We start from the raw sequence: 20,573 nt of genomic DNA, 5'->3' as shown, positions 1-20,573 counted from the left end.
CAAAATTTTGAGGTGATGTCTCCAATTTTTTAGGGGCAATGAGCAAACACATTTTGATCAAAACGTCTGCAAGATTTCAAAGCATTCGGTTTTACAGATTCTAAACTAAATTGCAAAATATTGTTTTATAGTTTTGATTTTTTTCCAAAAAATTTAGATGTCTCGGGTAAAAACTTAGCACGGAGTCATAGACTACATGTGTAGGACTATGTTATTTTGTACAATTTAAAACCCACGGACTCGATTACAATACTTAAAAACGAAATCAAAGAAATTCAGAAAATAGGCAATCAACAATACATCCAACCAACCGGAAAAAGTAATTATTACCCTAGAAAATTTTGACCCACCCTCCACAGCGGGTGGTTAAGCGGATAAACGCGGTGAACTATAGAGTGGGTTGATAGTGAGATTTTTGTTTCAAGAAACTGAAGATAAGAAAGGCTTTGACTTTAGACACTTCTTTTGAATTTATTCAATTTTACGTAACTCTTTTTTTTAATATGTATACTTCCAACCGGCAGATTGCGACCACATCTGGGATCAAGGATTTCGGGTAACATTGCATATAAATAAAACTGTTCTAAGTGAGATACAATTCTTTCATGTCAAAACTTATCACCTCTTTAATTATACAGTAAAAAAATTGTTTTATTAGGTTCACTGTTAAATATTCGTTAATGTTTGTAATTTTTCTTTGAAAAAAAATGGTTGAAGGCTGTTTCGATAGAACTTCCCTCGTCCTTGAAGTACAATTGTCGGATCCAGCTCTTTAAAAAAAATATAAAATTTGATTTTATGATTTTCGTTTTGAAATAAGTTGTGTAAAGTAAAAACCAGCGGCATAAATAACACCTCCACAGGCCCTGCGCCGTAAGGACAATGTAAAATATATTTAAAGCACTTAACTAACGCGATAAAATATCCTGCAGCACCCGTTTATTATTTTTTTTCTTATGAAATAAAAAATAAATCTTACAGCGACTTGTATAACAAAAAAATGCGATTAGAGCTTTTTTTCCCTTTTCTAGCAGCGTACGTTCTGTTAGTAGCCATTGCCACTCTACAAAAGAACATATAATTAGCCCCGTCCACCTGCCCCGCCTTCATTTCAGAGATTTATTTTATCTAGCCAGAATGTAACATGGATCTCATAGTATGCTAAACAGAAATAAAATCGTTAGAATGAGAACTGCTCGTGTGGGCGGAGTTGGTACTTGGTAAGATAAGACTGATTTTGGCGGATCACATATCTTCTAAGAAAAGAGAGGGTGGGTGGGCGGAGCTAATATTTGTTAAGATAAACTTGATTTTGGTAAATGACTGAGCAATGTTAAGAGTAATCACTGGAATGAAGAGGGGGTAGCTGGGCGGAGCTATTGCTTGCTTATATAAAGGACTCTATAACAAAAGATTAAAGTTAGCCCCACCCACCCACCCGTTTTTTCATTTTTTTCTTATGAAATAAAAAATAAATCTTATTGCGACTTGTATAACAAAAAAAAAATGCGATTAGAGCTTTTTTTTCCCTTTTCTAGCAGCGTACGTTCTGTTAGTTGCGATTGGCACTCTACAAAAGAACATATAATTAGCCCTGCCCACCCGCCCCGCCTTCATTTCAGCGATTTATTTTATCTAGCCAGAATGTAACGTGGATCTCATAATATGCTGAACAGAAATAAAATCGTTAGAATGAGAACTGCTCGTATAGGCGGAGTTAGTACTTGGTAAGATAAGACTGATTTTGGCAGATGACGTGTCTTCCAAAAAAAAAGAGGGTGGGTGGGCGGGGCTAGTATTTGTTAATGTAAGGTTGATTGTGGTAAATGACTGAGCAATGTTAAGAGTAATCACTGGAATGAAGAGGGGGTAGATGGGCGGAACTAAAGCGTGCTTATAAAAGACTCTATAACAAAAAGTTAAACTTAGCCCCACCCACCCACCCGTTTTCCCATTTTTTATCTTCTGAAATCAAAAATAAATCTTAAAGCAAATTGTACAACGAAATAAAATACGTTCAGAGCTTATTTTCTTTTTTTAGTAATGTACGTTCTGTTACTTGCGATTGGCACTCTACAAAAGAAGATATAATTAGCCCCGCCCACCCACCCCGCCTTCATTTCAGCGATTTTTTTATCTAGCCAGAATGTAACATGGATCTCATAATATGCTGAACAGAAATAAAATCATTAGAATGAGAACTGCGCGTGTTGGCGGAGTTAGTAGTTGCTAAGATAAGACTGATTTTGGCAGATGACATATCTTCTAAGAAAAGAGAGGGTGGGTGGGCGGGGCTAATATTTGTTAAGATAAACTTGATTTTGGTAAATGACTGAGCAATGTTAAGAGTAATCACTGGAATGAAGAGGGGGTAGCTGGGCGGAACTATTGCTTGCTTATATAAAGGACTCTGTAACAAAAGATTAAAGTTAGCCCCACCCACCCACCCGTTTTTTCATTTTTTTCTTATGAAATAAAAAATAAATCTTATTGCGACTTGTATAACAAAAAAAAATGCGATTAGAGCTTTTTTCTCCCTTTTCTAGCAGCGTCCGTTCTGTTAGTTGCGATTGGCACTCTACAAAAGAACATATAATTAGCCCCGCCCACCCGCCCCGCCTTCATTTCAGCGATTTATTTTATCTAGCCAGAATGTAACGTGGATCTCATAATATGCTGAACAGAAATAAAATCGTTAGAATGAGAACTGCGCGTGTGGGCGGAGTTAGTACTTGCTAAGATAAGACTGATTTTGGCAGATGACATGTCTTCCAAAAAAAAGAGGGTGGGTGGGCGGGGCTAGTATTTGTTAATGTAAGGTTTATTTTGGTAAATGACTGAGCAATGTTAAGAGTAATCACTGGAATGAAGAGAGGGTGGCTGGGCGGAGCTATTAATTATTTCTAAAAGACTCTATAACAAAAGGTTAAACTTAGCCCCACGCACCCACCCGTTTTCTCATTTTCTGTTAGTTGCCATTGCCACTCTACAAAAGAACATATAACAAACCCCGCCCACCCACCAAGCCTTCATTTCGGTGATCCATTTTATCTAGCCAGAATGAAAAATGGATTTCATAATATGCTAAACAGAAATAAAATTGTTAGAATGAGAACTGCGCGTGTGGGCGGAGTTAGTGGTAAGATAAGACTGATTTTGGCAGATGACACATCTTCTAAGAAAAGAGAGGGTGGGTGGGCGGGGCTAATATTTGTTAAGATAAACTTGATTTTGGTAAATGACAGCAATGTTAAGAGTAATCACTGGAATGAAGAGGGGGTAGCTGGGCGAAGCTATTGCTTGCTTATATAAAAGACTCTATAACAGAAGATTAAAGTTAGCCCCACCCACCCACCCGTTTTTTCATTTTTTTCTTATGAAATAAAAAATAAATCTTATAGCGACTTGTATAACAAAAAAAAAATGAGATTACAACTTTGTTTTCCCTTTTCTAGCAGCGTACGTTCTATTAGTTGCGATTGGCACTCTACAAAAGAACATATAATTAGCCCCGCCCACCCGCCCCACCTTCATTTCAGCGATTTATTTTATCTAGCCAGAATGTAACGTAGATCTCATAATATGTTGAACAGAAATAAAATCGTTAGAATGAGAACAGCGCGGGTGGGCGGAGTTAGTACTTGCTAAGATAAGACTGATTTTGGCAAATGACATCCTCCAGGAAAAGAGAGGGCGGGTGGGCGGGGTTAGTATTTGTTAATGTAAGGTTGATTTTGGTAAATGACTGAGCAATGTTAAGAGTAATCACTGGAATGAAGAGGGGGTAGATGGGCGGAACTAAAGCTTGCTTATACATAAAAGACTCTATAACAAAAAGTTAAACTTAGCCCCACCCACCCACCCGTTTTCCCATTTTTTATCATCTGAAATCAAAAATAAATCTTATAGCAAATAGTACAACAAAATAAAATACGTTCAGAGCTTATTTTTCTTTTTTTAGTAACGTACGTTCTGTTAGTTGCGATTGGCACTCTACAAAAGAACATATAATTAGCCCCGCCCACCCGCCCCACCTTCATTTCAGCGATTTATTTTATCTAGCCAGAATGTAACGTAGATCTCACAATATGTTGAACAGAAATAAAATCGTTAGAATGAGAACAACACGGGTGGGCGGAGTCAGTACTTGCTAAGATAAGAGTGATTTTAGCAAATGACATACCCTCTAAGAAAAGAGAGGGCGGGTGGGCGGTGCTAGCATTAGTTAAGATAAGGTTGATTTTTGGTAAATGACCGAACAATGTTAAGAGTAATCACTGGAATGAAGAGGGCGTGGCTGGGCGGAGTTATTGATTATTTATAAAACGCTCTATAACAAAAGGTAAACTTAGCCTCACCCACCCACCCGTTTTCTTATTTCTTTCTTCTGGAATAAAAAATAAATCTTATACTGAATAGTATAACAAAAAAAAATACGATTAGAGCTATTTTTTTTTTGTATTTTTAGCAGCCTACGTTCTGTTAGTTGCCATTGCCACTCTACAAAAGAACATATAATTAGCCCCGCCTTCGTTTCAGTCATTCATTTTATCTACCCAGAATGAGAAACGGATCTGATAATATACTGAACAGAAATAAAATTGTTGGAATTAGAACAGCGCGGGTGGGCGGAGTTAGTAGTTGCTAAGACAAGACTGAGTTTGGCAGATGACATATCTTCTAAGAAAAGAGAGGGTGGGTGGGTGGGGCTAGTATTTGTTAAGAAAAGGTTGATTTTGGTAAATGACTGAACAATGTTAAGAGTAATCACTGGAATGAAGAGAGGATGGCTGGGCGACTTATAAAAGACTTTATAACGAAAGGATAGACTTATTTATACATCGAAAGAATGTCACGTAGAAATTAGTTTCATTTGGATGAGTTTGTCTTCTCAAAACAGATGAGGACTAAAATTATTAAACAACAATAGAACAAAATATTCTGAATATTATAATTCTGATTTTAACATTATTATATAAATGCACGGAAGAATTTGTCCTAAAATAAAAATTATATAGCAACATTACACATATTACTGTATAAAAGATTATTATTAATACTCAGTAAAATTCTGTAAGTCCAGATATATTGTAAAATTACAGTAAATACATATAAATATGTTAATAAAATTTATTTTCGTTTTACTCGTTTGTATCTCGATAACTCTCCATCATAACTTTTTGGTAATGCACCAAAAAGATCCAATTCTGACATGTCACTTAACTGTTGTGGTCTATTAGATAACACCTGATCTTCGCTAATTCTTCTTCTAAACCTAGACTTCCACTGATTTGAACTAAATGGAGCATATCGTTGTCGCACAACGTTATTTTTGAAAAAGTTATCTCGAAAATTTTGTCTTTTTAACCTAGCATTATTATTATTATCATAGAAAAAGTTATGATACCCATAATTGTCATAAGAATTTGGTTCATTTGAAGGAATCCCTGACCGTTTACGTTCGTCACGTAAATATTTATTCAATTTAGAATCATCAATATTTAAATTTGCATACTCTTGTTCTTTGTCATAAATTTGTCTTTTATAAACACCTCCATCGTCAAAATCGTCACCCCCTAACAATTCTCCACCCTCGTCATTTTCCTTCTGGTGCGACTTATAGTTGTCCTCTCGAGAACGACTATCAGGAGAACGATCAGATCGTCGTTTTTTTCTTCCAGTAACAAAGAAATTCGTTTCACGTTTCTTTCGAACATTCGTTGCATTTGTATGATGTTTACTTACACTAGCATTAAGGTGCCTTCTCTTTCTAATTAAAGGTTTCAGTTCACTGTCAGGATTCAAAGCAGGATTAAGTTCATCAGTCTCTTCGTTAATCAAATTATCTGTCGCTTGCCTTTTCTTCCTTTGAATATCGTCGTCGTCATCGTCATCATTTTGGTTCTTTTTCAAAGCTTCGATTTCTCTTTTGACCTCCTCCTTAAGCGAATTGATTTTACTCTGAATTTGCTTTTCAACTCTGTTGTCGTAATCTTCATTATCTTCATCATACCCTCTTTTCTCCAGTTGCTGCTTTTCCGTGTCTCTCACTGTAATCTCTGAACTAGAAGCTAAAGGTGACTTGTTTCCGCTAATCATCAAGTCTCCCGAATCTTTCAAGTTTTCGACGAGCTCCGAATTTTCTTTGTTCATTGTTGTCGCTATCTCTTGCTTTTGCCTCTTCATACGATGCGCTTCTTTTACAGTTTCGCGTTTATTGAGTGGATTTCCAAAGGGATCGTTCTTGATTTCGTTTCTTTTTTCATCAGAATTTAGAAATGTATGTTCTGACAAAGGTTTACCATTTGCGTCTGCGTTTTCGTTACGAATGCAGGTTTCGTCTCGTTTATTTCTTTCTTTTTCAAATTTTGTTTCTTCCTCGAGCGACGCAGGTTCGTTTTCGTCGTCCATTTGATCGTCGACCACCTCGCGTTTTTCTCCATGAACTTCTTCGTCTTCAATCAAACCCATATCGTCTAAGATATTCTTAAGTTCTTCTTCAATTTGTTCATTGTTGTGCGGGTTGGATGATCTTAATCGACGAATCGTTGCTTTCAGATCACGAACATTGTCATCAGTGAAAGCATCGTAATTTCCTATAAATATTGGCATTCGATCAAATTATTATCTTATTAGATTAGATTATTACATACTTTTTTTGTCCAATTTGTTGTCTATTTTAAAGTTGGTAAGAATAGATGGGTAAGTTTCGTCGAGTTGAGCCGGATCTAAATTGATTCCGTTTATTTCGCGTTTGTCTACGTCCGTCACAACAGGTAAATCTTGAATTTGGCTAGCACTAAAAGTGTATAAGTCATTTTCTTCTTTTACGGGTATAAATCTATACGATCTCTGATAAGGCTGTAAAGAATTGCGTATGAAACGGTAAAATAAAAACTTAGAGATAAAATTACTTGTAATATTCCAATTGGTTTATCGTCACGATACACTACACCAACTTGTCGTTTTTGTAAAGAACTTGATGCCAAATTATCTGTTATTTCGTCTATTGTAGATCTTTTTTTGTCATAGCCATATACTCTGTTAGGAAATTTGTCCGAGCCTTCAAATCTAACACGAGGTTTGTAGTAGTCAGAAAACGAATTTTGGTTGGGTTTCTCGTACTCTATGCCTTCACTGGAATCCGCGCAATTTACTCTACAATCCAAGAACTTACCACTAATATATAGTTCTTTGGACTTACTTATTGTCATCACTGAAACTTTTTTCGTCTTCAAAAGGCTTTGCTAGTGTTAAACTGCCGATCGAACATAAAATAATTGCTCCATAAGTGACATACAAGGTTTCCATATTACACTAAACACAAAAATAAATCATACTTATGTCACATTGATGTAAAAACTATTAAAATGTCAATTATCTGCCAAAATATTATTTTCATTTTGGCAATTTTTTGTCGCTATGGATATAATACATCCATCGTGGATCTCTGTTCTTCTTCAGATACTCAGCCCCGTAGCTAGAAAACTTATTCAGGGGGGGGCAAGTTTGTCGACAGAGGGGGCTTCATGTAAATATTTATATTTTAATAATACACTCAGATAACTACTTTATTTTTTCTGAGTTTTTATATTTGAAAGAACATTAAAATAATTGGAAACGTCGATTTTTTACTCTAAATTTTCGTAAAAACCTGTCGAAGTCCAAAAAATTAGTACGGTACTTGGTTAAAATGCTGGTTAAAACAGAGAATGTAGATTCACAAACAGCTGTACTGCATCCAAAAATTTGTGTAGTGACCATATAGGTAACATCCAATTTGTTTGAGTTTATTTTTTTGCATGTTTAGTACATATTTTAAAAGTCCGACTTCGAAACCAAATATTTCGAAAATTTTGGTACGGAACCATGAACTCGTTATGTTTTTTTAAACTCGTCGAGATGTGTATTTCAGAATTTTTTGTCAACTTTAACAAAAGCTCAATTTTTGGAAACCCATATAAAATTTTTGACTTTTCCCAAGCATTTTCGAATATTACCAAAAGAATTCCTTTGTTCATCTCGATTTCCAAAAATCGTTTTGGATTCAATTTTTTTGAAAATTCTTACATTTTTTCCAGAATCGACGGAAGAAATATGGCAATTTTTGAGAACCTGTATAAAATTTTTGACTTTTTTAAATCACGTTCGAGATTACCAAAAGGGATTCCTTTATTGATTTCGATCTCCAGATATTGTTTTTGGTTGTTTTTTCGAAAATGCGTGCAATTTTTCCATAATCGCCAAAAGAAATATGGTAATTTTTGAGAAATTTTGAAAATTCCAGCTCGAAACCGAGTATTTCGAAAATTTTGATCCGGAACCTTGAACCTGTCATGTTTTTTTAAGCTCGTCGAAATCTATATTTCAGAATTTTTTGTCAACTTTTACGAAAGTTCAATTTTTGAAAACCCATATAAAATTTTTGACTTTTCCCAAGCATTTTCAAAAATTATCAAAAGAGATTCCTTTGTTCATCTCGATTTCCAAAAATTGTTTTGGATTCAATTTTTTTGAAAATTCTTACAATTTTTCCAGAATCGACGGAAGAAATATGGCAATTTTTGAGAACCTGTATCAAATTTTTGACTTTTTTAAATCACGTTCGAGATTACCAAAAGGGATTCCTTTATTGATTTCGATCTCCAGATGTTGGTTTTGGTTGTTTTTTCAAAAATGCGTGCAATTTTTCCACAATCGCCAAAAGAAATATGGTAATTTTTGAGAAATTTTGAAAATTCGAGCTCGAAACCGAGTATTTCGAAAATTTTGATCCGGAACCTTGAACCTGTCATGTTTTTTTAGGCTCGTCGAAATCTATATTTCAGAATTTTTTGTCAACTTTTACGAAAGTTCAATTTTTGAAAACCCATATAAAATTTTTGACTTTTCCCAGGCATTTTCAAAAATTACCGAAAGGGATTCCTTTATTGATTTCGATCTCCAGATGTTGTTTTTGGTTTTATTTGGTTGAAAAGTCGGAAAATTTTTCAGCAATCGCCAAACGAAATGTAATTTTTGAACTTTGAAACCGAATGTTTCGAAAATCTTGATCTGGGACCATCTAGACCTTGTGTTTTTTGATTGAGCTCGTCGAGATCAACATTTCAGATTTTTTTGTGGATTTTTAGTCAACTTCAACAAAAGCTAAATTTTTGAAAATCCATAAAATGTTTTTTACTTTTCCCAAGCGTTTTCGAAAATTAGCAAAAGGGAGCTCTTTATCGATTTCGATCTCCAGATGTTGTTTTTGGTTTTATTTTCTCGAAATTTGTACACTTTTTCCAGAGCCGCCAAAAGAAATGTAATTTTTGAGAAATTTTGAAATGTCGACTTTGAAACCGAATTTTTTGAAAACCCTGGTCTGGGACCATCAACACCTTATGTTTTTGGATTAAGCTCATCGAGATCTACATCTCGGAATTTTTTGTTGATTTTTTGTTAATTTCAACAAAAGCTCAATTTTTGAAAATCCATATACATTTTTTGACTTTTCCCAAGCATCTTCGAAAATTAGCAAAAGGGATCTCTTTATTGATTTTGATCTCCAGATGTTATTTTTGGTTATATTTTTTTGATATTTCGTCGAATTTTTCCACAGCCGCATAAAGAAATAGCTTTTTTTAAAGCAACTTTTGAGATTTTTTAGAAATTTTAGGTAGAAACCCAATATTTCGTAAATTTTGTTCCGGGAGCATGAACATGTTTTTCGATTAAGCTCATCGAGATCTATATTTCAGAATTTTTTGTCAACTCTAACAAAAGCTCAATTTTTGAAAACTAAATAAATTTTGACTTTTCTTGAGCATTTCCAAAAATTACCAAAAGTCATTCAATTATTTATTTCAATCTTCAGATGTTGTTTTTGGTTTTATTTGATCGAAAATTTGTAAAATTTTTCTAGAATCGTCAAAAGAAATAGGAGTATAATTTTTGAGAAATTTTAAAAAGTCGACTTGGAAACCGAACATTTCGGAAAATCTTCGTCTGGGACCAGCAAGACCTTTTTTTTGACTAAACTCGTCGAGATCTGCATCTCAGAATTTTTTGTAGATTTTTGGCCAATTTCAACAAAAGCTCAATTTTTGAAAATCTATAAAAAAATTTTGACTTTTCCCACGCATTTTCGAAAACTAGCAGAAGGAATCTTTTTATTGATTTCGATCTCCAAATGTTTTTTTTTTGGTTTTATTTTTTCGAAAATTGGTACAATTTTTCCAGAGCCGCCAAAAGAAATGTAATTTTTGAGAAATTTTGAAATGTCGACTTTGAAACCGAATTTTTGAAAAATCTTGGTCTGGGACCATCAAGACCTTATGTTTTTTGATTAAGCTCATCGAGATTTACATCTCAGAATTTTTTGTCGATTTTTTGTCCATTTCAATAAAAGCTCAATTTTTAGAAAATCCATATATTTTTGACTTTTCTCAAGTACATAGTAGGCTATGGAATAAAATGTGATATGTTCATTTTTTTATACGGTCAACATCAACGGTAGGGTGATATTGCCAAATAATATACCCTGTAAGAAAATAAAGGGGGGGTGGGTGGGGCCAGTTAATATGCTTCGGCAATCGGCATTATATTGAAATTTTATTACTAATTTGAAATTTATAATGTATAAGTCTTCCAGGGGGGGCGCAGCCCCCTCTTGCCCCCCCGTAGCTACGGGGCTGCAGATACTGCTTCTTTCCAATCTTGGCGAGCGATGTGTTGAGGTCTTTCTTGAATAAATCGTGGAAAGTGGACCAATCTTCGTATTTTCCGTTAAAAATTGGAAGTTTAATTTGGTCTTGGCTGTAATCGTCTAACAAAAAGGAACCTACGTTGTGTGTGTGTTTTTTTTTTTTGACAAGAGGCGGGAAGACGTTCTTTCATACAAGTGAGCATACACTGCGTGTGAGCGAGACCGCAAGAAATAATAGACAAAATTTTTAGCACCCCTCTCAGGAGGAAAGAAGCTGCGAGCATTCACTCCTCAGCTCCAAAAACCCCCTAGCAAATATTTAAATATCACAAATTTAATAAAAACAAAGCAAAATCTGAATTAAAGTAACTGGGTGCAAATACACAAGTTATTACGGGCGTGTGGCGTCAAATTTAAAGTTACAGCAGGTAACAGGAGCACAACAAAAGTACCCTGGGGCACAAGCGGAGTTTGGGGCTACCGGTCGGGGCTGTTCTCCCCCCACGACGGTGATTCTATCTGTCGCACGCCTACCCCCACAGCACATTACACATCTTCAGGACGAACATGCCGTCCGAAGCTAGGCGCTTACGGTCGCAGACCCACAGTTGGATCTCGGCTAAGGACAGAAGCCGAGAGCGTTACATTGTGTCATTTAATTTTAATTATGACTCTGATATTAACAACTGAGGAAAAAACGTCTCGGTGAAGTAATTTTTATCGTTGCGAGGAAGTGCCTCGATGATGTGAATTTTTAACGTTGCGAGGAAAAAGCGCCTTGGTGATGTAGTCAATGTTTAGCGTGGCGAGGACATGCCTCGATAAAGTAATCAATCTTTGGCGTTGTGAGGACAAGCCTCGATGATGTAGTCAATCTTTAGCGTTGTGAGGAGATGCCTTAGTGATGTGATCATAATAACGATGGTAACCGCATAAGGGAAAAAATTATTTTAACCCCCCGCCAGTTTGCAGTATAATGAATTTTGTTAAGTTAACTTGATTGGTGAATTTACAAACAATAAAACAAATTTACAGCACCTGTTCCGCGTTGAACTAAAGTCCGCACTTTTTTCCAATTAAAAGGCCGCAAGAATTAGCTACACGTGTCGTCATCGTTACAATTAATTTAGTTAAACAAAGGCTCCCTCCCTTTTATCAACTACCAAACCAACAAATTTAAACTAACTCTTACCACGTGGTTACATTCACAAAAACACATTGAGACTGACGCTTCGTCATGTCGCCGTCTGTCTACTAACCAACCCTCTAACTAACCCCTAGCGCTACTAATTATCCAACTATCCAGCAAGCGTTACCATGCACCTGGTTGCCTATGTTTAACAATTTTCGATTTGAATTTTTTTTTCTCAAATTCAAATTATTCAAATGTGATTTTGCGCCGTTATTAATTCATTTCAGCCCGAAAATTTTGATTTAAATTCGGTCACCACAATTTATTTATTTATTTTTATTGATTTATTTGTATTACGTAGATTAAGTTAATTTGTACCCCTACTGACTTTCAGGGGCATCAAGTACACAGGGAAAATTCTAAGGATAACCTGTGAAGACGAGGTGTCTCTGGAATGGCTAAAACAAACAGTGCGCTCTCTAATACCCTTGGCTGAGCTACCAGGGCTGGTGAGGGCGACTCTGTGGATACCGGGACCACCTCTGGATGCAGACATCGTACTTCGCCGCCTGGAGGGTTATAACCAATGGGTCGCGTTAAAAAATGGCTTTTTACTTCCCGAACGTAAGCAAAGGAAGTATTGTAATCGAGTCCGTCGACCGACTCTCTACTTTTACGTTTTCTCGATCTTTCATGACCCCTAGAAGACGAAGAAATAAGTCTCCCATTTCCGTCTGTCTGTCCGTCTGTCCGTCTGTCCGTCCGTCTGTCCGTCTGTCCGTCTGTCCGTCCGTCTGTCCGTCTGTCCGTCTGCCCCCGGATTTTTATTAGACAGATAATCTCCGAAAGTACTCGACCGATTGTTGTGAAATTTTGTACTTATATTAAGAATATCATGTAGATGGTAAAACGCTAACCAAAATTTGTCTAATCATCCCCACCACTAATGCGATGACGTCACTTCAAAATTGTACATAGTAAATGGGTTTTCAATTGTATAAAATAACATAGTCCTACACATGTAGTTTACAACTCTGAATCGACTTTTCACCCGAAACGTCCAGATTTTTGGAAAAAAAATCAAAATTATAAAACAACATTTTGAAATTTAATTTTTAATCTGCTAACCAGAATGCTTTGAAATGTTGCAGATGTTTTAAGGCTATAAAGAGCATCATAAATCTTTAGTCAAAAAATATTTGCTTACCCCCTCCAAAAACTTGATGACGTCAGCTCAAAAGTTTGTGGAATAAATCATATCTAAAATGTACAAAATATGATGAGTCTGTACTTGTGATCTATCACTCCATTCATATTTTTTGGGTTTGCATATACAGAGTGACTCAAAAAAATTAATGAATGCGTAAATATGTTTTATTGATTTAATCAGGAACTACAAAACGGAATGCTCTGACATCTTGCAGATGTTTTAAGGTTATAAAGAGCATAATAAATGTTTAGTCAAAATATATTTGCTTATCCCCTCCAAAAACTTGATGACGTCAGCTCGAAAATTTGCCGAATAAATCATATCTAAAATGTACAAAATATGATCAGTCTGTACTTGTGATCTATCACTCCATTCATATTTTTTGGATTTGCATATACAGGGTGATTCAAGAAAATAAATGAAAGCGTAAATTTATTTTACTGATTTACTCAGGAACTACAAAACCGAATGCTTCGAAATCTTGAAGATATTTTAAAATTATAATAAGCATGGTAAATTTTTGATCAAAATGTATTTGGTCGTCCCCCCTAAAAAATTTATGACGTCACCACAAAATTTTGCTGAATAAATCCTATCTAAAATGTACAAAATATGGTGAGTCTCTTCTTGTGATTTATCATTCCATTCAAATTTTTTCGATTTGCATATACAGGGTGACTCAAAAAAATTAATGAATGCGTAAATTAATTTTATTGATTTAATCAGGAACTACAAAACCGAATGCTTTGAAATCTTGCAGATGTTTTAAGGTTATAAAGAGCATAATAAATTTTTAGTCAAAATATATTTGGTTATCTTCTACAAAAAACTGATGACGTCAGCTCAAAAGTTTGCCGAATAAATCGTATCTAAAATGTACAAAATATGATGAGTTTGTACTTGTGATTTATCATTCCATTCATATTTTTGGATTTGCATATGCAGGGTGACTCAAAAAAATTAATGAAGGCGTGAATTTATTTTATCGATTTAATCAGGAATTACAAAACCGAATGCTTTGAAATCTTGGGAATATTTTAATGTTATTATAAGCATGGTAAACTTTTGTTCAAAATGTATTTGTTCATCGCTCCTAAAAAAATTGATGACGTCACCCTTAAATTTTGCTGAATAAATCCTATCTAAAATGCAAAAAATTTGATGAGTTTGTACTTGTGATTTATCATTCCATTCATATTTTTTAGATTTTCTTAAGAGGTGGTTCAAAAAAATTAATGAAGTCAATTTATTTTATTGATTAAATTAAAGGCAACACTTATTATTAGTATTACACCCCAACCAACCCAATTTGGTAGACACAAAATTTGTTAAAGGAAAAACTCGGTTGAAACATAAGGGTAGCACGCTTATTTACATCGACTTTAACATTACAGACCTGCATTTGTTTTATGCGATCACTTGGTTCCGCGAATGTGAAATAGACATGTTTATAATCAACCAATTGTGAATTTCACCGTCAAGAATTAAAATAAAACCCAATGTTTTATATAATAAGCGAAAGTCGAAGCAATAAAACCGATGGTCGTTTTGTTTACAGTTTCTCTGTTTGACTTTCACGTATGCTGTTACGCTTGTCATCTTAAATTAAGAATGTTTATACATAAACGATTTTCAGTTGCCGTATACGCGAGTAAATTGTTTCGTTATTTTATTGATTATAAAAAATCAATATTCAAAACGACCCAATTCATTTTCCCGAAAATTTGGGAATACAATAATTTTATTCTTAGTATTACACTACATCTATCCCAACTGATATACGTGTCCTTGCAAAAATGTTGACGTCATCGCAATTTTTTTAAATTCCCACTACAAAAATGTAATGAGAAAAAAACACAATAGCCATGCAGTCGTCAAGTTTCCGACAGCGAGGGAAGTACTGTCTAAACTCTTTAGACCAATTTTTTACCATCACGAAGTCAAACCCGAGGCTGTCTCTCCAGGCAACCTCTTTGTGTTTGGTCTTGGGATGGATGAAGCCAAAACAATCAGGGAGCGAGAGAACAGGATCAACTCTATGTTGTCCTCTTTCGAGAAACTTAAGGAGAACAAGGCGTTGACTCCGGAAGGGCAGCCCCTATGGAAGAAGCAGAAACATCAGGGGATGGAACCTCTACCCTCTACTCTCTGCATTACTGAAGTACATTCAAGCAGGGTGGAGGACTTTGAAGAGTAAAAAAAACTCGGTACGAAAATGGGCATAGTCTTCGACTGCAACTCGGAACTTGAATGAAAATCGCTTCCTGCGCTATTGCTTTTATAGGGATTTTTACCCATTTATCTTGTCTCTAGCGACCTTAATAAGCCATATTTCTTCGTGATTTATGTGTTACTTAGAACGCAATTTAGGTCTTATTTCGCTGTTTTATAGGGTTTAATATGGTTTTGTTTCTGACGTTTTTATGGAGCTACTGTGTCGTCATCGCCACATTTTCGTCAGCCTGTTGCATCTGTTTGTACAATCGCACGCAAATGTTTTGAGCCTATGGGCGGATCATTTTTGCCGGTCGTCACCGAAGGAGGCGGTCCAAATCGTCCAAGGGCAGAATTTGTAGGTAGGCTCAAACTACAACGAAATTTACGTGTTGACCAAATTCTTACCATGAATTAGTTTTAATTTTATAAATACTTACTCTGAATTAGTTTAATTTTATAAATACCCTACCTAAAATGTTCAGTCTACACTTGTGATTTACCATTCCATTAACATTTTTTGCATTTGTTTATACATACAGGGTGACTCAAAAAAAAAATGACTGAGTCAATTTATTTTATTGAAGAAATCAAGAATTGCAAAACTGAATACTTTGAAATCTTGTCAATTAGTTAAAAAAAAAAAAAACCTACCCTGCTCTAATAACATCGAGAATATGCTCAAAATCACACTAATATTAGGTCTAATTGTGCCGACCATAGTTATAACATTCGCATTAAAGTAAGTCACGGACATTTTTTGAAGTGTACTACATTTCAAAAAGCAAACAAAATGTTCAGTTTATAACCTTCATAATTTTGGTTTAAATTTAATCTTTGCATACTTCAGCGTAGTTAGTGAACTCGTTGTGACCACTGAAATATACAAAGAGTAAATTTTGAAATGGAACGAAAGTCGAAGAATACTTTCAAACCCACGATCAAAATGTATTTGCTTATCTTCGCCAAAAAATGCATGATGTCATCGTAAAATTTGATATGATGAGTCTATACCTGTGATTTATCATTGCAGTAATACATATTTTCTAGATTTACTTATACAACCTGTCTCAAAAAAGGTCACTTCGATTTTCGATTTTTCGTTTTTTCGACCAACAGTTTCATCGAATTAGATTTTTCAGTTTCCATTTTTCTATCAACTTTTCGATTTTATTATTTTCTAATTTTCTGGTTTTTCAAATTTGCGGTATTTTGATTTTTCGAGTTTTCAGTTTTTTCGTTTTTCGATTTTTTAATTTGCCATTCTTTCAATTTTCGATTTTTCGTCTTTCCATTTTTAGATTTTTTGATTTTTCTGTTCGTCAGTTTTTAGACATTGCAATTTTTTTGCATTTTTCGATTATATTTTACTTTCCGATTTTTTTGATTTTTGAATTCTCGATTTTACGTTTTTAATCATAAAATTTTTCGATTTTTCGGTTGTTTTATTTTTCGACCTTCGATTTTTCAACTTTCGATTATTCGATTTTCCATTTTCTGATTTTACGATTTTTCGATTTTCGTTTTTCCGCTTTTGTGGTTTTTCGATTTTTCTGTTTGTTTCAGTTTTTAAGGTTCTGCAATTTGCAGCTTTTAGATTTCAATTTTGTTAATTTTCCGATTTTCCACTTTTCGATTTTTTGATTTTTTTTCGATCGTATCGTTTTTTCGATTTTCATTTTTTCGATTTTTAGGCCTTGCAATTTTTTTACTTTTCGCTTTTTCGAGTATTTGTTTCATCGAATTTTCGATTTTTTAAGTTTTCGATTTTCGATTTTTCGGTTTTTCCATTTTGCGATTTTCCATGTTTAGATATTTTTCGATTTTTTTTTTCGATTGTTCTGTTCGTCAGTTTTGAGACTTTGTAATTTTTACTTTTCCACTTTTCTATTTTACTTTCGGATTATTCGATTTTTGAATTTTCGTTTTTTTTTTCATTTTTCGATTTCCGATTTTTTCATTTTTCGATTTTTTGGTTTTTTAATTTGTCGATTCTCGATATTCCGATTTTCGATTTTTCGATTTTCCAATCTTCGATTTTTCAATTTCCAGTTTTCGATTTTCCACTTTTTGATTTTACGATTTTTCGATTTTTCTGTTGGTCAGTTTTTAGGCTTTGCAATTTGTTTACTTTTCGATTTTTCGATTATTTTACTTTCCAGTTTTTTGATTTTTGAATTGTCGACTTAGAGTTTTCAATATTATGAATTTTCGAATTTTCGGTTTTCCTATTTTTCGATTTTTGATTTTTCCATTTTTCGGTTTTTTGATTTTTCAATTCTCGGTTTTTCAATCTTGCAAATTTTCGATTTTTCAGATTTGTGAATTTCCAGTTTTTCGATCGACCTACGTATTAGATTCATTGAATTTTCGATTTTCGGTTTTTCCATTTTTAGATTTTTGATTTTCCAGTTTTGCATTTTCAGATTTTCTGTTTTTCGCATATCTGATCTATCAAATTTTCGATTTTTCGGCTTTTCGATTTTTCGATATTTGATTTTCGAATTTTCCATTGTTCAGTTTTCCATATTTCAGCTTTAGATTTTACAAATTTTCGAGTTTCAATTTTCAGATTTTTGATTTTTCGATTTTCTTTTTAAATCTTTGAATTTTCAATATTATGAATTTTCGAATTTTCGGTTTTCCTATTTTTCGATTTTTGATTTTTCATTTTTCGGTTTTTTTATTTTTCAATTCTCGGTTTTTCAATCTTGCAAATTTTCGATTTTTCAGATTTGTGAATTTCCAGTTTTTCGATCGACCTACGTATTAGATTCATTGAATTTTCGATTTTCGGTTTTTCCATTTTTAGATTTTTGATTTTCCAGTCTTGCATTTTCAGATTTTCTGTTTTTCGCATATCTGATTTATGAAATTTTCGATTTTTCGGCTTTTCGATTTTTCGATATTTGATTTTCGAATTTTGGATTGTTCAGTTTTCCATTTTTCAGCTTTAGATTTTACAAATTTTCGAGTTTCAATTTTCAGATTTTTGATTTTTCGATTTTCTTTTTAAATCTTTGCATTTTTCGGTTTTGATTTTTCGAATTTTTGATTTTTAATTTTTCCATTCTTCGGTTTTTAGACTTCAATTTTCTTTCTTTTAAATTTTTCGATATTCTATTTTCCGCTTTTCAGAATTTTCGATTTTCAGTTTTCAGACTTTCGATGATTGGAATTTTGGATTTTTCAGTTTTATGATTTTTCGAAAATTTGAGTGGTCGAATTTTCGATTTTTTAATTCATAGATTTTTCTATGTTCAATTTTTCAATTTAAATTTTGCGATTTTCAATTTGTCCATTGTCGATTTTTAGAATTTTCGGTTTTTCAATTTTTCCATTCTCAACTGTTAGACTTCAATTTTGTTACTTTCCGATTTTTTGGTTTTCGATTTTCCAATTTTCAGAATTTTCAAGTTTATTCAGATTTTCCATTTTCCACTTTTTCGATTTTAGATTTTTCGAATTTTTGTTTTTCCAATTTTTTGCTTTTTCGATTTTTCTGTTCGTTTCAGCTTTTAGACTTTGCAATTTTTTTTACTTCATATATTTTGATTATTTTACTTTCCGATTTTTTTGATTTTTGAATTCTCGATTTTACGATTTTAATCATAAAATTTTTCGATTTTTCGGTTGTTTTATTTTTCGACCTTCGATTTTTCAACTTTCGATTATTCGATTTTCCATTTTCTGATTTTACGATTTTTCGATTTTCGTTTTTCCGCTTTTGTGGTTTTTCGATTTTTCTGTTTGTTTCAGTTTTTAAGGTTCTGCAATTTGCAGCTTTTAGATTTCAATTTTGTTAATTTTCCGATTTTCCACTTTTCGATTTTTTGATTTTTTTTCGATCGTATCGTTTTTTCGATTTTCATTTTTTTCCATATTTCAGCTTTAGATTTTACAAATTTTCGAGTTTCAATTTTCAGATTTTTGATTTTTCGATTTTCTTTTTAAATCTTTGAATTTTCAATATTATGAATTTTCGAATTTTCGGTTTTCCTATTTTTCGATTTTTGATTTTTCATTTTTCGGTTTTTTTATTTTTCAATTCTCGGTTTTTCAATCTTGCAAATTTTCGATTTTTCAGATTTGTGAATTTCCAGTTTTTCGATCGACCTACGTATTAGATTCATTGAATTTTCGATTTTCGGTTTTTCCATTTTTAGATTTTTGATTTTCCAGTCTTGCATTTTCAGATTTTCTGTTTTTCGCATATCTGATTTATGAAATTTTGGATTGTTCAGTTTTCCATTTTTCAGCTTTAGATTTTACAAATTTTCGAGTTTCAATTTTCAGATTTTTGATTTTTCGATTTTCTTTTTAAATCTTTGCATTTTTCGGTTTTGATTTTTCGAATTTTTGATTTTTAATTTTTCCATTCTTCGGTTTTTAGACTTCAATTTTCTTTCTTTTAAATTTTTCGATATTCTATTTTCCGCTTTTCAGAATTTTCGATTTTCAGTTTTCAGACTTTCGATGATTGGAATTTTGGATTTTTCAGTTTTATGATTTTTCGAAAATTTGAGTGGGCGAATTTTCGATTTTTTAATTCATAGATTTTTCTATGTTCAATTTTTCAATTTAAATTTTGCGATTTTCAATTTGTCCATTGTCGATTTTTAGAATTTTCGGTTTTTCAATTTTTCCATTCTCAACTGTTAGACTTCAATTTTGTTACTTTCCGATTTTTTGGTTTTCGATTTTCCAATTTTCAGAATTTTCAAGTTTATTCAGATTTTCCATTTTCCACTTTTTCGATTTTAGATTTTTCGAATTTTTGTTTTTCCAATTTTTTGCTTTTTCGATTTTTCGGTTCGTTTCAGTTTTTTGACTTTGCAATTTTTTTTACTTTATATATTTTGATTATTTTAATTTCCGATTTTTTTAATTTTTGTTTTTGATTTTTTTAATTTTCAATATTACAAATTTTTGGCTTTTCGATTTTTTGGTTTTCCCGTTTTTCAATTTTCGATTTTTCGATTTTTGAGGTTTGTGGATTTACACTTTTCGATCGACCTAGGTATTTGATTCATTGAATTTTCGATTTTTTGATTAGCCATTTTTAGATTTTCGATTTTTACGATTTGTATTTTTCGATTTTCTGTTTTTTGCATTAGTGAATTTCAGTTTTTCCGATTTTTGATTTTGCGCATATTTGATTAATCAAATTTTCGAAAAAGTTACCATGCTTACAAAAACTTCAAAACATCTACAATATTTCAAAGTATTCAGTTTTGCTATTCTTGATTTCTTCAATAAAATAAATTGACTCAGTCATTAACTTTTTTGGGACACCATGTATAACCAAATCTAAAAAATATTAATGCAGT

General features: G+C 33.1%; 1 protein-coding gene across 2 annotated transcripts; it reads right to left on the bottom strand.

The window, feature by feature from the left end:
- Positions 1 to 5,086: 5,086 nt before the first annotated feature.
- On the bottom strand, positions 5,087 to 7,347 carry LOC135136445 (uncharacterized protein DDB_G0283697-like). 2 transcript variants are annotated; one of them, XM_064065708.1, is made up of 4 exons: positions 7,205 to 7,347; positions 6,915 to 7,158; positions 6,654 to 6,861; positions 5,087 to 6,596 (listed from the first exon to the last, which is right to left on the bottom strand). In XM_064065708.1, the coding sequence occupies exons 1-4, from the start codon at positions 7,309 to 7,311 to the stop codon at positions 5,131 to 5,133; spliced, it is 2,025 nt and encodes a 674-aa protein (XP_063921778.1). In that variant the 5' UTR covers positions 7,312 to 7,347; the 3' UTR covers positions 5,087 to 5,130. The 2 variants fall into 2 exon arrangements, with proteins under 2 accessions (XP_063921778.1, XP_063921779.1); XM_064065709.1 differs by having other exon boundaries at positions 6,915 to 7,137.
- Positions 7,348 to 20,573: the final 13,226 nt, after the last annotated feature.

Source organism: Zophobas morio, unplaced genomic scaffold (assembly GCF_036711695.1).
Source record: "Zophobas morio isolate AGI-343-1 ecotype UQ-CSIRO unplaced genomic scaffold, CSIRO_AGI_Zmor_V1 ptg000026l, whole genome shotgun sequence".
Classification (NCBI taxonomy): domain Eukaryota; kingdom Metazoa; phylum Arthropoda; class Insecta; order Coleoptera; family Tenebrionidae; genus Zophobas; species Zophobas morio.
Note: the sequence above shows the minus strand (reverse complement) of the source record. Positions and strands in the feature narration are given on the sequence as shown.

What these genes read in the sequence shown, in the direction of transcription:
- LOC135136445 (XM_064065708.1), bottom strand. Translation starts at nt 7,311, where the DNA reads ATGGAAACCTTGTATGTCACTTATGGAGCAATTATTTTATGTTCGATC. An exon ending in AGTTTCAGTGATGACAATAA is followed by an intron (nt 7,159 to 7,204) that starts GTAAGTCCAAAG and finishes CTTGGATTGTAG; the next exon opens with AGTAAATTGCGCGGATTCCA. An exon ending in CAACAAATTGGACAAAAAAA is followed by an intron (nt 6,597 to 6,653) that starts GTATGTAATAAT and finishes CAATATTTATAG; the next exon opens with GAAATTACGATGCTTTCACT.